The following is a 15,750-nucleotide window of genomic DNA, read 5'->3' as shown; positions in this document are numbered from 1 at the left end:
GGAGCCCAGCTTCAGTATTAGATCCCAGAGTTCTCAGTGGCTCCCTGTGGGGTTTTTTATTAATAGGGTTTTAAAAGATATTTGTGTTTTGTACAGTTCCAATCAGTAGAAACTTCCTGAACCCCAAGCAGAAGCTGAAAGAGAAAAGCAAGAGTCCCAACCTTGAGGGATTTACATTCCAGCCTACCTGTCAATCATTGTCTACCTCCTAACAATACTATTAGGTTTCAGTTTCCTTATGAGTTTGCTTCCACACAGCTCCATAAAAGGAAGAAAAAGTTTGGCATATGCTGCATGAACTATTGATATACCATCCCTCTCTCTCTCTCTCTCTCTCTCTCTTTTTTTTTTTTTTACTTAAATGAAGTCTTTGTTTTAAAAAATATACATAGACCACTTCCTAGCCAGATCCCCAAAATGCTTTAGGAATCTCGTTGGTCTTTCATGTAGGTGATGTGGGGTTAGAGCCTTTTTTCCTGATCTAACAAGAATGGTAAACATGGAAGGCCAGGCAGGAAGTGTGAATTCAACTAATACAATTTGTATCATGGACTGTGACCCCAGGCTCCAAGCCTGGGGTAATTATTGGTGTGGCCAAGGACATCAGCTGGAGGGAAGGTGCTAGGGGAAATGAGAGAATAGGACAGTTTGTATATTCTGATTCATTTGGAACCAAGGAGGCAAACCAGAATCCAATCATGACCTCTTAGGAGCCTTGACCTGAGTGTTTATTATGATTTCTAGGGAAAGGGTTAGGTTACATAAGTTTGCTTACCTGTACGCGTGAATATGAGTTTGTTCAGCTGTCTAAGATTAAGACATTGGCAAATCCCATCCAAAGTGCTGACTCATGGAAATCCACATTTAGAGTTCAAGGAGATAAAATGCGACATTGTGTTTTAAATTCTGGTCCAAGGTTCAGATTGTGATTACAAAACCAGTCAAATTGGCCTTACAGAGTCCTATAAGTATCCCATCCTTGCAGCTCCATTTACTGAACCATCCTGGTCTTGTTCCCCACAGAATGGGTCTACTCCTACTCCTGGTTCTCTGCACCTTGGCTGTGAGCTGCACCACTACATCTGTGCCCCTGAAGGTCCCCAGCCACTTGCCTTTCCTCCTTCGTGGCTGCAATGATGCAGATATGCTGGGTATGGCAGCATTTGTCCTGCAGGACATCAATAACGACCTAAAGGAAGGCTATGTGCTGAGCCTCAACCGAGTGAGCGCTGTCCAAGAACACAGACAGGTAAGTGACAATCCCCTACCTGGGGCAGGTGTTTGCACAAGCTGCATAGGCCGGCCATGGGATAGACCTGCAGGGACACATGTTGGCAGGTGCTTTCCAAATTGGAAACCTCCTGAGAAGTCTCTGCTCCCCTCTGCTGGGTTGTACTACATGCTTTTACTGTTAACAGGAACAAGTGCTAATAGTATCTTACTCTGACACTTGTCCAGTGTCTCATAGACTATAAGACATCATCACAAATATGATAGCCACTGGTTCCGCCATAAATCAGAAACATTTTGGACCCGTCTTTAGGGGTTTCTGCTTCATGTGGGCTGTGGTACATTTTTTCACCCCTTCCCACAGGATGGTCTGGGATCTCTGTTCTATTTCACAATGGACGTACTGCATACTACCTGTCATGTGCTCAGCAAGAAGCCGTGGAGGGACTGTGAGGAGAGGCACCTGCATGAACAGGTAAGTGTTTGTATCCTAGGAACTTTAGGGGAGAAACAGGGTGTCCACTGTATACAGGGTGAAGATTGCTCATTGTGTGACATCTTTTATTTTTAAAATTTATCTTTATGATTTCTAGGGAAAGGGTTAGGTTACGTAACTGGTATCATGGACTGTGACCCCAGGCTCCATGTAATCATGTATTATAGATGTCTCATTCCCCGCCCCCCACCCTATTTATCCCCTCTAGTCTGCCCCTGCCCCCTGCCCAAGTCCTTTACCACAGTATTGTCTGTGTCCATGGGTTATGCATATATGCATATAAGTTCTTTGGTTAATCTCTTCCCACCACCTACCTACCCCTGCCTTCCCTCTGAGATTCATCAGTTTGTTCCATGTTTCTATGTCTCTGACCATATTTTATTTTTTTTAAATATACACTGAGTGGCCAGATTATTATGACCAGCCAGATTATTATGACCACCCCATCAGTATTTTGTTGACACTTCCAAAAATATTGAAAACTTTCTAAGCAAATACTCTCAAGGTTTTATTATTATTTGCATAGCTAATTCACTTCATTGTACTGAGGGGTGGTCATAATAATCTGGCCACTCAGTGTACTTTTATTGATATCAGAGAGGAAGGGAGAGGGAGAAAGAAATAGGAACATCAGTGATTAGAGAGAATCATTGATTGGCTGCCTCCTGCACATCTAACACTGGGTTCCTCCTGTATATTCCACACTGGGGATAGAGCCCAAATCCTGTGTATATGCCCTGTCTGGGAATTGAACCAGAACCTCCTGGTTCATAGGTCCATAACGCTCGACCACTGAGCCTTGTGGGCCGGGGGGTCCTGGCCATCTTTTAAATATCCTTTTTTAGAATCTCTTGACAATGGTTACCCTGTGGTTATTCCAATTCTATTAGACAAAACAGAGTTTAATTTGGGAGAATTTCTGAGAGTCCCACTGGGGTTGTGATACCCAAATTGTTTCCTACTTCCAAGACCCTTCTGTAGGCTCGAGGCCTGTGTTTAAATTGTGAGAAGAAGGTCTGAGCTGTAGTGCTCTGGATGTGTGTTTGAGGAAGATTGTGGAAGCAGTAAAGGGAGAGCTTTTTATTTGTTTGGGTTTTTTGTTTGTTTGTTTTTTGCTTTTTTTGTTTTAATGAATACTAATATGAAGTTTGAGGCTGGGGAATGGAAAGGCTTACAGTTGAAGCTCTCAGGGGTGCTGTGGAAGAATTTTCTGGAATCAGGACCTAAAGGGCCTGAAAATTGATCCTTTTAAAGATGACCATTGAAGAGGCTTGAAAATAATTTTTATTTGTTCTCAATTATCCTGAGTTATTTCCATTTATTGATATGACACTTTTGAGAACATGATTGTGTTTAGAAGTAAGCTATTTGATCAAGATATCTTTTCTAATCATGTAACCAGATTTGTCAAACTGCACCTATCTGATTTTAAAGAGGTGTTTCTGGGAGTCTCATTTACCCTGTTGTAAATTATAGTTATAAAGGTTATACTAGCTGCTAAAACACATGCCCAAAAAGTATATACTGATTCCAACATGATAGAAGTTTATTTCTTATTCATATAAATTCAAAACAGAAATTCTTATTCAAGAGGAGGCTTTCCTCCAGGAATGATTTGGAGACCCAGATTCCTTCCACACTGTGGCTCTAGACTCTGCCACCTTCAACTAACGGCTTCTGTGGTCACCATGCTCATCTACATCAAGCTCTAGAAATAGAAAAAGCATGGAGGACAGATGGCACATAGGAGATCGTCATGAGCCATCCTGGAAGTACTTACAGCCACTTCTGCTCACCTTTTATGTGGTTAGAACTCAGTTATACACAGGCACACCTAATTGGGAGGGAAGCTGGGAAATGTAGTATAGCTATGTCCCAGCAGAAGTTTAAATTGTTTGAAACTACCCCCTGGCAGTTTCTCACTCTCAAAGCCACCAAAATTGACCTTAAATTTTTCATTATTTAAAAATAAAATGTCCAGCCTGGCTGGTATGGCTCAGTGCTTGAGCATCGACTTCTGAACCAGGAGGTCATGGTTTGACTCCTGGTCGGGGCACATGCCAAGGGTTGCAGGCTCTATCCTCAGTAGGGGGCATGCAGGAGGCAGTCAATCAATGTTTCTATCTCTTCCTCTCCCTTCCTCTCTGAAATAAATAAAAATATATTTAAAAATAAAAAGTCCAATTTCATTTTGGGGGGTATTTTAAAAAGTCAGAGTTTGTGCCATGATGTCATAAAATGTTTGTTGATTCCAGGTTTATGGCAAATGCAAAGCATTATATTATGTGAACAGGCCACTAAGAATTCTTTATTTACCTGCTTATAACTGTACTCTTCGCCCAGGTAAGAGAGCGCTCTTATTTTGTTTATTTTGTTTATTTTAATGAAAGATGAAAAATGAAATAAGTAGAGCTATGCTCCTGTTCTTATTTCCTATTCATACCAAGGCTAGGTTCTTAATGTATCTGATACTTGCCTCCCCTGTGAAATTCAACTTGCACTGCTCTTTTTCCCATAATTAGTCTTCCTAAATTACCTGCAATAGTTTTATTCATGAATATTGAATTAAATCCTAAATTTTTAGTCTGACATAAATGGGATCATCTCTACACTGGTCTCCAGGCTCCCTTTCTAGCTATCTTTGCCATTACCTCTCTGACTATATCACCTCTGTACTTCATTTAACTGAAAATCCCACTCTTTTCTGAATACACATTGCACTTTCAAATCTCTGCATCTTGCTTGTAACTTTCCCTCTGCTGAGGATGCCCTCCCCGGGTACCCACACAGTTGTAACTCATATTTATTCTTTAAGGTCCACTGCCAATGTTCTCTATAATGTTCTCTATTCAGGAAAGGAAAAAACTTTCCTGCTCTCATTCCTATGAAACTTTAACGTAAGCACTCATGGAGCATAGACCATGCACTGCCTTGATTTGAAGTCTTCTATCTTATTTCATGCAGAATATTTTATACCTTCTTTCTTCCTGCTACAGCCTCCCCCAAGTCCCTAACAAGTGTAAGGAGTCCATAATATTGTTGAACAAATGAACTAAGTATGAGGGTGTAACTAATGACATTTCAAATATGCACATGTATTCATTCTGGATCCTTCTCTTTGGAAAGCAAGCATCCAATGCATGGGAAAATTGGATATGGCTACTTGTCAAACTACTATGTGCATGTGACTCCCCTAGCGGGTCTTGTTCAAGTATAGACTCTCATTCCACAGGTCTGTGGTGGGGCCTGAGAGTCTGCATTTCTAACAAGCTCCAGGTCATAACACTGCTGCTGGTTCCTTTGAGGGACAAGGCAACAGAACAAATGTTGTATTAGCCACAGTTGAAGCTTCCTGGTTGAGAAGATGAGCCTTACTTAAATTAGAGAACAACAACTAGTAAAACAGATCAGGACTCAAAAGTCACAGGTACCAGAGGTATGGGAGGTCAGAAAGTGACACATAGATTTGGTGCCACGAGTGACAAATTGTGGATGTAACTCCCCCAAAGAGTAGCCAAATACACTCATATAAATACAGGATTGATCAACTGTTTTGCTCTGTAATAACTTGCAGAGAAGTTCTTACTCTGACTTTCACACTAGTTTTGTAACCCCCAGTCAGAAATTTTGGCTGTACCATTAGAATGATTATTCTAGCCAATCATACAATAAGTTGGCCAATTTCTGGCTGACTTGCATTTTTGAATCAGAGAGAGAGAGAGTGCTTGCACCTTTCATATGTCACTAATTCATTCACTCAATAAGCATTTGCAAAGCACTTACATTATCTTAGGTGTTAGAGACTAAGAAATGAATAAGACAAACCAATAATAAGATCCCAACCTTTTAAGATACTTGACTGGTTTACAGAGGCAATAATGATAGAATGTATTGAGCTACTAATAGGGGGGAAGGTTTTGTGTCAATATAAACACATATGTGTTTTGAACAAAATTCCTAGCATAAATACATTTGTGTTAGGTAAAAAAAAATTTTGCTTTGATTTTTTAATACAGTATTAAAGGAATGCATGCTCATTGCAGAAAACTCACTGCTGATAGCTAACTTTCATTCCAGATAATGCCTTTTTCTTGCCAAAACTGAATATCTTTTTTTATTTAATCTCTGCTTCTGCTGTGGTCATATGATTGATAGGATTAAAAACCATTAAGTGACTTTATTTTTAAACTACTCTCTTTTTCATCAACAGTTTCTCGAAGAAAGATTCAGAGAATGTGTCCCGACTGCCCACCCCCCACTAACTTGTCAGATCCCAATGTTCTGGAAACTGCCACTGAGACGCTTGCAAAATTCAATGAGGACAGCAAAACAGGGCAATATTCTCTTGTCAAAGTCACCCGGGCTTCTAGCCAGGTGAGGTGGAAATCCCAGTTACACCAACAATGTCTCATGACTGTTGCTATCGATTTCTAAACTGAGAGGAGAATATTAAGGCACTTCTTTGGTTATAATCCAATCTTTTCTCCCTGCTTTGATAGACCTGAAGCACATTCAATCAGTTATGTTTCAGTTTCTAAGTTATTCCATGAAATGTCCACAAGAGTTGTGGGATTTGATTTTACCTCGTTGCCTTTAAGGCGTGAATGGAAACGGACTCAGAGTCTCCTTGGTTTATTCTACCCAGGTTCACTATTTACTGCTACATTCTCATATCTGATTGACCATGGATCTCATTTAGCAGGTCAGCTTCTGCTCTATTTTAAGGCCTGGAGTGGATGTTGAGTTTTGTGAATTAGGAGAAATGGAGGCTCATCTGCATTTGAATTATGTTGATATCTATCATATAAAGAAAAACTAATCTAAAAACAAAACTGCTTGAAGAAAATTAAGCTCACCCAAGGGAAGGTTTTTAGAACCCATTCAAATCCCTAAGAGGGAAGAAATGAATGCTGATTATGTTTTCTAAAAAACAAAATCAAAATAGGGGGTTTGATCATGGTGGGAATTACAGGGACAACAGGAGACCAGTGTTGACAATGACTCAGAGAATGTATGATTTCTATAAAAATAATGCTGCCAAACCTCAGTTGTTTCTCTACATAGAGAGGTTTAATTTTTATTTCTCAACTCTTGTGTCATACCAGTGGGTGTTTGGCCCCTCCTACTTTGTGGAATATTTAATCAAAGAGTCACCAGATATCAAAACCGAAGCCAGCAGTTCTGGATATCAGCCCACTGACTCTGGGGTGAGTATTCCTGAATGTCTTCATAATTTAAGATTTGTGTTCCCAGATCATCTATAAGTATGATTGAGCATAAATTATGTATGAGCTGTCAAAGACATTTTTCTTCTCCTCAAGGAGTAACTGACTAATTAGAGGTTGTGGTGGCTCAGGTGCAATAATATTTTATTGCAAATACAATCTTCATCAGCAATGTTATGCCTTTGCAGAAAAAGATCATAGAGGCTTTAAAATATAGAGAAACCTTCTCAGTGGTTGATTGTGGTCCTACTTATATCTGAACAAATCCAGTTACATTTAGAATACAGTTTTATTCCTTGGGCCACTCTTTAAGAAGGACAAAGTCAAACAGGATGTCTTTGAAAGAATGCATCTAAGATGGAGAGGGTGCCTTGAAGCCATCTGACATACCTGGTGGGAATGCCAGTTGGCACAATGTGTTGTAACACAATTGGACAAAATGCCTCAAAGTCTTTTCTCCATTTATTTACTTATTTATAACTAGAGGCCCGGTGAAATCGGGGCGGGGGGGGGGCATCCTTCAGCCTGGCCTGTGCCCTCTCACAGTCTGGGACCCCTCGGGGGATGACCATCTACTGGCTTAGGCTTGCTTCCCAGGGGATTGGGCCTAAGCTGGCAATCAGACATCCCTCTGGCAGCCCGGCAGCCCTCGGTGATGTCCACTTGCCAGCAGGGAGCAGACGTAAGCGACAGTCAGACATCCTTAGTGCTGCTGAGGAGGCAGGAGAGGCTTCCACCACCACTGCTGTACTGGCAGCCATCAGCCTGGCTTGTGGTTGAGCAGAGCTCCCCCATGTGGGAGCGGACTGACCACCAAAGGGCAGCTTCTGCATTGAGTGTCTGCCCCCTGGTGGTCAGTGTGTGTCACAGTGACCAGTCATTCCCAGTCTTTCTGCTGTTAGGATCAGTTTGAATATCACCCATTTACTAGTTAGGATAGAGGCCTGGTGCACAGGTGGCGGCCGGCTGGTTTGCCCTGAAGGGTGTCCCTGATCAGGGTGGGGGTCCTGCTTGGGTGCCTGGCCAGTCTGGGTGAGGGACTGAGGGCCGTTTTCTTTTTTTTTTAATCTTGGGATTTATTTACGTTTATAATTGAAACTTTGTTGCCGTCACTGGAGCTAATGCTCGCTCCAGCTCTGTGGCCACAGCCTGCTGAAAGCAGGTATTTGGGGTTTGTTTAGCTTCTATAATTGAAACTTTGTTGCTTTCTGAGCTCCAAGCTGGGCTGCAGCAGGTGGGGAACCTTGACTTTCTCCATCACTGGAGCAAGCAAGCCTCCTGCTCGCTTCAGCTGCATGGCTGCCGGCCGCCATCTTTGTTGGCGGTTAATTTGCATATCACCCTGATTAGCCAATGGGAAGCATAGCGAAGGTATGGTCAATTACCCATTTTGTCTTTTATTACATAGGATAACAGCTTTGTTAAGACATAATTCACACACCATTAAATTCACCCTTTTAACCTATACAATTTAGTGACATTTTAGTGTATTCTCAGAGTTGTGCCACCACCATCAGTATCTAATTTTAGAATATTTTCATCAGTTTCCAAAGAAACTCCATACCCATTAGCAATCAGTCTCCTTAGTCCTTTACCCACGCTCATGGAAGCCACTAATCTATTTCTATCTCTGTAACTTTCCCTTTATCCGAACATTTCATATATTGGAAACATACTGTATGGCCTTTTGAATCTGTCTTCTTTCACTTAACATAACAATTTTTATTTTTTTTATTTTAATTTAAATCAATTTTATTTTTATTACTGTTTTACATGCAATAAACGTTAATATTTCAAGAAAAACAATCTTGCCGAAACTGGTTTGGCTCAGTGGATAGAGCGTCGGCCTGCGGACTGGAGGGTCCCAGGTTTGATTTTGGTCAAGGGCATGTACCTGGGTTGCGGGCACATCCCCAGTAGGAGATGTGCAGGAGGCAGCTGGTCGATGTTTCTCTCTCATCGATGTTTCTAACTCTCTATCTCTCTCCCTTCCTCTCTGTAAAAAATCAATAAAATATATTAAAAAAAAAAAGAAAAACAATCTTAAATATAATAATGTTAAATGCAATAAACATTAATAACATAACATTTTTAAGGTTTAGCCATTTTGTAGAATGTATCAGGGCTTCATTTCTTTTAATTATCAAATAATATTTAATTGTAGGGATATACCACATATTATTAATTCATCAGTTGATGGATATTTGGTTTTCCAAGTAGGCCTAGGAAATATGGTAGCTCAGCAAATCCCAGGCTGAGTGTGAGGGGCCTGGCTCTACTTGGTACCAGTACCTGCAGTCTCTCCAGTAGGTTCTCTCAGAGCCCTTTCCCTATGTGATTTGGTGATGAAGAGGAGAAGGGAAGGTCTGAAGCACCATTCTCCAAGAACTTTCCACATTAATGGATTTTTCCTGCTCTGAAGAATTTCTAATCTTCTCTTCATATAGTCTGGAGATGGGTGATAGAATAATATTCAGGCACTCTCTTTAGACACATGTTAGTAAATTCAATGTGAATACTGTATTCTTAAAATTCTTTAGAAATTGAGGCAACATTTTATAATAATATTCTATTTATACTTGAAAATGTCTATCCTCTGTGAGTCTAAAATTTCTCTTCCAGTAATTTATCTTAAGAAGTTAACTAGGTATATATAAAAAGATATAGCTTCAATGTTTAAACAAAACAAATGAGATATAATTTAGTGTCTAACAAAAGAGAACTTGTTAAATAACAGAGGAATACTAGGTAATCATTATAAAGATCATAGAAGCCTGGTCGTTGTGGCTCAGTGGTTGAGCATCAATCCATGAACCAGAAGATGGTGGGTTTGATTTCTGATCAGGGCACATGCCCAATTGCAGGCCCAAACCCCAGCAGGAGGCGTGTAGGAGGTAGCCAAATGCTGATGAAGTTTCTCTCTCATCTATGTTTCTATCTCTTCCTCCCCCTTCCTCTCTCTTAAATCAATAAAAACATATTTTTAAAAAGATCACAGAAGACTATTCAATGCCATAAAAGGATTTTCACAACATATTATTGACTTACAAAAGGGGGTTATAAATAATATATAAATTATAATCCTATTTTCCAGAAGAAAAACTATATATATGCACATGAAAAATGATTAGAAGAAAAGAAATCATATCTTTCTGTGCAATTATAGGTCTTTTTATTTTTGTTCTGTTTATCCATATTCTAAATAACTATTGCATGTGTAATAAGAAATCAAAATTATTTTATTTTTTAAATAAAGAAAAGGTGAAGTAGCCGAGAGTGATTTTTTTCTGAGAAGAGTGTTAACGTGAAAGCATTCAAAACTGTAAAGAATTTTTGTGAGTTTATTTAAGCCAAACTGTCTACAATTCCTGAGAAGCAGAGTCTCAAGATATTTGGAAAATGCTCAGGAGAATGGCAGCTTTTCACTTTGTTTTATACATTACAATCAAAGGAGGAGAAGTAAGTGGGTTACATAAAATCCATTGGTGATAGATTAGGGAGGTGTGTGAAAGCAAAGCCGTGGGGGAGGGAACTTCTGAGACTGAATGAAAAGTAAAAGTAAAATGATAGATACATACTTCTTTTACTTAGTTGGGTACAAGATAGTTAATGTCAACAATTATACTTTTTTTTACTTAGGTGGGTACAGGATAGTTAACAGTTAACAATTAACATGATAACAATAACAATGAAAGAATTTATGGTCGCTTTCCGACCAGCTGCAAGACAGTGTCATTTCTCCCCGTAGGAGCCTGGGACCCCAGAGTCTCGCTGTAAATGAGTTGAGGGCATTCAAGAGCTTGTATCCCCTTCTGATTGAAAAAAACCCTGCACACAGGTGTAGAGCCTCGCGTGCGCCTCCGTACCTGTGTTCTTGGTGCCTCTACCTCCCACTCAGTCTCAATATGCTTTTTTCTTTCCTTCTAGTTGTAGAACTTCCACTCGGTCAGCTTTCCCATGGTTCTGGATGATAGCTTTTTTGTCTTATAGTTGTGGTTTTAATGTTGTTGTGGGGGGCAGCACATACAGGTTTGTACCTTATGCCGCCATCTTGGTTCTCATATAGGGCTTTTATTATGTTGAGGTGTGATCCCTCTATTTCACTTTGCTAAGAGTTTTTATCAAGAAAGGGTGTTGGATTTTGTCAAATGCTTTCTCTGCATCAATTGATATGATTATGTGATTTTTGTCTCTCAGTTTGTTTATGCGATATATCACATTTATTGATTTGCAGATACTGTACCATTCTTGCATCCCTGGAATAAATCCCACTTGATCATGGTGTATGATCTTTCTAATGTATTGCTGAATCCAATTTGCTAGAATTTTGTTGATTTTTTAGCATCTATGTTCATCAAGGATATTGGCCTGTAGTTCTCTTTTTTTGTGGTGTCTTTATCTGGTTTTGAGATTAGGGTAATGCTGGCTTCACAGAAAGAATTTGGAAGTATGCTTTCCCTCTTAAATTTTTTGGAATAGTCTGAGGAGGATAGGTTTTAGTTCTTCTTTGAATGCTTCTTACAACTCTCCTGTAAAGCTGTCTGGACCAGGGCTTTTGTTTGCTGGAAGACTTTTGATCACTGTTTCAATTTCTTCAGTAGTTATCGGCCTATTCAGGTTTTTTTATTCTTCTTGGTTGAGTTTTGGGAGCTTCTATTTTTCTAAGAATATGTCCATTTTGTCTAGGTTGTCCTTTTTGTTGAAATAGAGTTGTTCATAGTATTTTTACATCATTGTTTGTATTTCTGTGGGATCGGTTGTTATTTCACCTCTTTCATTTCTGATTTTGTTTATTTGGATCCTCTCTCTTTGCTTGTTGGTGAGCCTGGCTAGAAGTTCATCAATCTTGTTTATCCTTTCAAAGAATCAGCTCTTGGTTTTGTTAATCTTTTGTTTGGGACTCTGTGAGCTTCTTGGATTTGTATGAGTTTTTTCTTCCTGATATCAGGGAAGTTTTCTGTCATTATTTCTTCAAACAGGTTTCCTATTCCTTGCTCAGTTTCCTCTTCTTCTGGTACCCCTATTATGCGATGTTGTTTTGTTTTGAGTTGTCCCAAAGTTCCCTTAGGCTCTCCTCCTGTTTTTAAGTTTTGTTTTCTAGATGCTGCTCTGTTTGGGTATTTTTTTCTACCTTGTCTTCTACCTCACTGATTTGGTCCTGTGCTTCTTCTAGTCTACTGTTGATGCTTTCTATTGAGTTCTTTATAGCAGCGATGTCATTTTTCATTTCTTCTTGATTCTTACACATATTGTTGAATTTGTCTTCTATTCTTTTCAGTGACCTTATGAACATTTCTCTGAATTCTTTATCTGACAGGTTGCTTGCCTCCATTGCCTTCATTTCGTTTACCTCTTTTTCTGGTGCTGTCTCCTATTTTTTCATATGCGAGCTGTTTCTTTGTTGCCCACGATCTCTCTTCTCTGGGTATCTGGTTATGTAGATCTCTCTCTCCAGCGTTGATTGAAAGGCACAAAATACAACACAACAATGCATAATTCATAAGGCACTGAACACAAATGTATTCATGATAGTAATAACCCCAAATAAAGGTGACCACCAGAGTAAAGAGAATTATGGGATAAGAAAAAAAAGGAGTGCAAAAATTATATTGAGAAAATGAAAAAAGTAAGAGAGAAAAAGAAAGAGAATAATAAAGAAGGAGGGGAAAAACTATTTATGTGGGGAGAAAACTCCAATAGAATAACCACTAATCCCAAAAAAATGTAAACAACAAACACCAAGAGATGAATGCAAACTACAAACAACAACTAATAACAAGCGAGGAAAGGAAAAACGGAAGCAAAAAACAAACAAAAACGAAAACAAAAAACACAAAAAAGAGAAATAATCTCACAAACAAGCACCAAAAAACCCATTCTAATCAACAATCAAGCAAACAACAACAATAGGACAGAGAGAAAGCAAGGCAAAACAAAACAAAATAAAACAAAAAACCTAGAACAAAACAAGACAAAAAAACAATAACAACAACAAAAACACACAAAAAAAGGGAAGAGAGAAAAAAAATTGGTTAGTGAAGAAAGAAAAGAGAGAGGTATGTATGGACTTAGAGCAGGGATCGAACATTAGATATATAAGTAGGGTGAAAAAACAGGGAAAAGAGAAGGAATAGGGATAATCTAAAGCAGAAATCGGGTAAGAGAATCAGGACAACAAAAGGGGAAAAATGAGGAAGAGAGTATTGGCATAAAGATAGAGCAAAATGATGCTAAAGGAAAAATGAAAATAGAATGCACAAGACTAATGCCAAAATAAAATAAAATAAAGAGAAAATAAAATGACACTTTAAAAAAAAGTGAAATAGTAGTAGTAATAATACTGATTAAAAATAAAAATGTAATAATTAAAAGGGTAAAATCAAGTGAGGAAAAAGGAAAAAAAATAGTTTCCTAAGGAAAAGATGAAAAAATAAAAATGTGCAGTAGAGAAGGTCATTCACTTCCTCTACTGTCCTGTTTGGCGTGCCAGTTTCCTGTCAGGTAGTCAGGACAGTATTGAAGTTCCCTGCGTTCCACTGCTCCTCTGTGTTGTAAGCCACAGTCCTGATTTTCAAGTAGGCAGTACTTCTTTGTTTCTTAGACTCCTTTATTTGTGTTTACACAAGAGTCAATTTGTGATTCAACCCCTAGGTGACAGTGTTTCTGGATTGACCTCTGGGGCTATAAGTCCTCTCCAGCCAGTATTTAGATTTTGTTTTCCCTGTGGCACTTAATACTGGTTTGGTAGAATGGACTGCCCCAGATCTGGTTCTCTGATTGTTACTCCCCTCTCTGATCCCCAGGTTCCCCCAAAACAACTTTCCCCTCAAGTCTCTTAGAGTGTCCCCAATTGGGTGATACTATGTACTGGACTTAGTAATCAAAAGCAAGGATTTAAAGAGAAAAAAAGAGCCAAGTAAGTGCTTGAAGTCGTGACTTTTACCTCCCGGCACTGTGCACAACTTTGTGAACGTCTCTGTACATGTCTTTTTTCCCCAGGCACTAAGCAGCCAGCAAACTGGTAAACTTTCAGGCTGCTTTTTTGCACCCAGTTCAGCTATGGGTTTATTTTTAGAGTTCCCTTCTGCCAGCAGCCCTGTGGATCTCCTTCCACATTCGTGGATCACGCTAGCCCCAAGGGCCATGGATATTGTGGGATGCAGACTTCCCCCAAACCTCTAGATCCCCTTGTTCACGTTTCTTTCTCCAGCTTGGTTTGCAGACCTTACCTCTCCCTATGCGAAATCTGATCTTTCCATGAGAAGGTGCAGAGCTCATCTGAGTCTGCATATTCGTGCTGCTTGAGATCTGGTGTTCCTGAGTTTGCAGCTGGTCCCTGGGTGTTCTGGTTGTTAATTCCTGGAATGTATAGGCTTCCCATAACAGCCACTCTCCTCTTCAAGATGGTGTGGTCTCCACAGCAGAGCTATCAGTCAGAGGAGCAGAGCTGTCAGTCAGAGGAGCCTGGTCCAGCGGTCCCCAACAGTCCCTTGGAGTATAGTTGTTCCTCACCCACAAATATACACGCCACATACGTCCACACACTCTCCTTTCATTCTCTCACTCACACACTATCTTGCAGTCTACCTTCACGTCGGCAGCCATCTTTCTCCTCCTCTTCCTCAAGAAGTTTTAAATTTTCCATCATTGGAGGCAATTTGGATTTGTTTGGGTAGTTGAAGCAGGGGGTCCCGCGGGGGTGAGGCCGAATGGAGTCCTAACAAAGCATGCCCGACTCCGGGGACCGGTTCAGTGACGCAGATCCAAGTTTATTGTGTGAGTGCAGCAGTATATATAACATTCCAGACCAATCAGAAGTTTACAACATCCATAGGGCAACCAATAGTAGGAAAGATCAGGGTACTATGTAGTGGCTCTAGGGGGTCTGCTCAGGCGGGCGATGCCACTTCCTGGTGTGCTGAGGATGCCTGTATAGGCGGAGCATGCTCATGCCATTGCATCTGCCGCAGCACTGAGATAAATCTCCTGAGCTCTCCCTACAGGTAGTTACCTGGAGGGATAATCCTATCTAGTAATAGACAAACATGGTAATTAACCATACTTCTGACATGCTTCCAATTGACTAATCAGGGCGATATGCAAATTAACTGCCAAACAAGATGGCAGCTGGCAGCCAGGCAGCTGAAGCGAACAGGAGGCTTGCTTGCTCCAGTGAAGGAGGAAGCCAAGGTTCCCCACCTGCCACTGCTCTGAGCTTGCACTCTAAGAAACAATGTTGCAATTATAGAAGCTAAACAAACCCCATGCATTCAGCCAGCCAGCTAGTCAAGCTGGAGTTGCAACAGTGTTTCAATTATAGAAGCCAAACAAACGGAGATTTCTGCTTTCAGCAGCGGAGGTCTCAGAGCTGGAGCCGAGCCTCAGAGCTAAAGTCGGCTCTCAGTTTCAGTGACAGCCGTATAAGGTAAATAAATCCCAGAATTAAAAAAGAAAAAGAAAAAAAGGAGAGGTTGGGAGCTTCAGTCACCCACCAGCCTGAAAACGGCCCTCAGCCCCTCACCCAGACTGGCCAGGCACCCCAGTGGGGACCGCCCCCCCCCCCTCGGAGAAAGGTGCGACTGGGCTGGGAAACGCTGGAGGCCTGTGGGTAAAACAGTGGGGCACCGCAGGTGGATTCCCACCTTGAGTAAAAAAATCATAAATAAAAAAGGAACAATTCATCGCCCCCGTTACCAGCCCCAGACGAATATAAAAAATAGCGTATGCCGTGTGTACACTGGGGGTGCCCGAGGGGGGGGGGGCTGCCGAGTGCGGGAACGGAGGGGCGGGATATTTTGG

The 15,750-nt window shown here is 40.5% G+C and overlaps 1 protein-coding gene across 1 annotated transcript in view; it reads left to right on the top strand.

Annotated features, from left to right (window-relative positions):
- The first annotated feature begins 1,024 nt into the window (after positions 1-1,024).
- The window catches only part of LOC102433323 (fetuin-B-like), an 18,125-nt gene continuing 3,399 nt past the window's right edge, over positions 1,025-15,750 (top strand). Inside the window, exons 1-5 of the mRNA XM_006084811.3 lie at positions 1,025-1,249; positions 1,595-1,705; positions 3,982-4,069; positions 5,937-6,100; positions 6,832-6,933. Coding sequence (XP_006084873.1) covers positions 1,025-1,249; positions 1,595-1,705; positions 3,982-4,069; positions 5,937-6,100; positions 6,832-6,933 — 690 coding nt within the window. The remainder of the gene's footprint in view (positions 1,250-1,594; positions 1,706-3,981; positions 4,070-5,936; positions 6,101-6,831; positions 6,934-15,750) is intronic.

The sequence above is a fragment of the Myotis lucifugus genome, unplaced genomic scaffold (assembly GCF_000147115.1).
Source record: "Myotis lucifugus unplaced genomic scaffold, Myoluc2.0 scaffold_14, whole genome shotgun sequence".
Taxonomy (NCBI): Eukaryota; Metazoa; Chordata; class Mammalia; order Chiroptera; family Vespertilionidae; genus Myotis; species Myotis lucifugus.
This window is presented reverse-complemented; position numbering and strand designations above follow the sequence as displayed.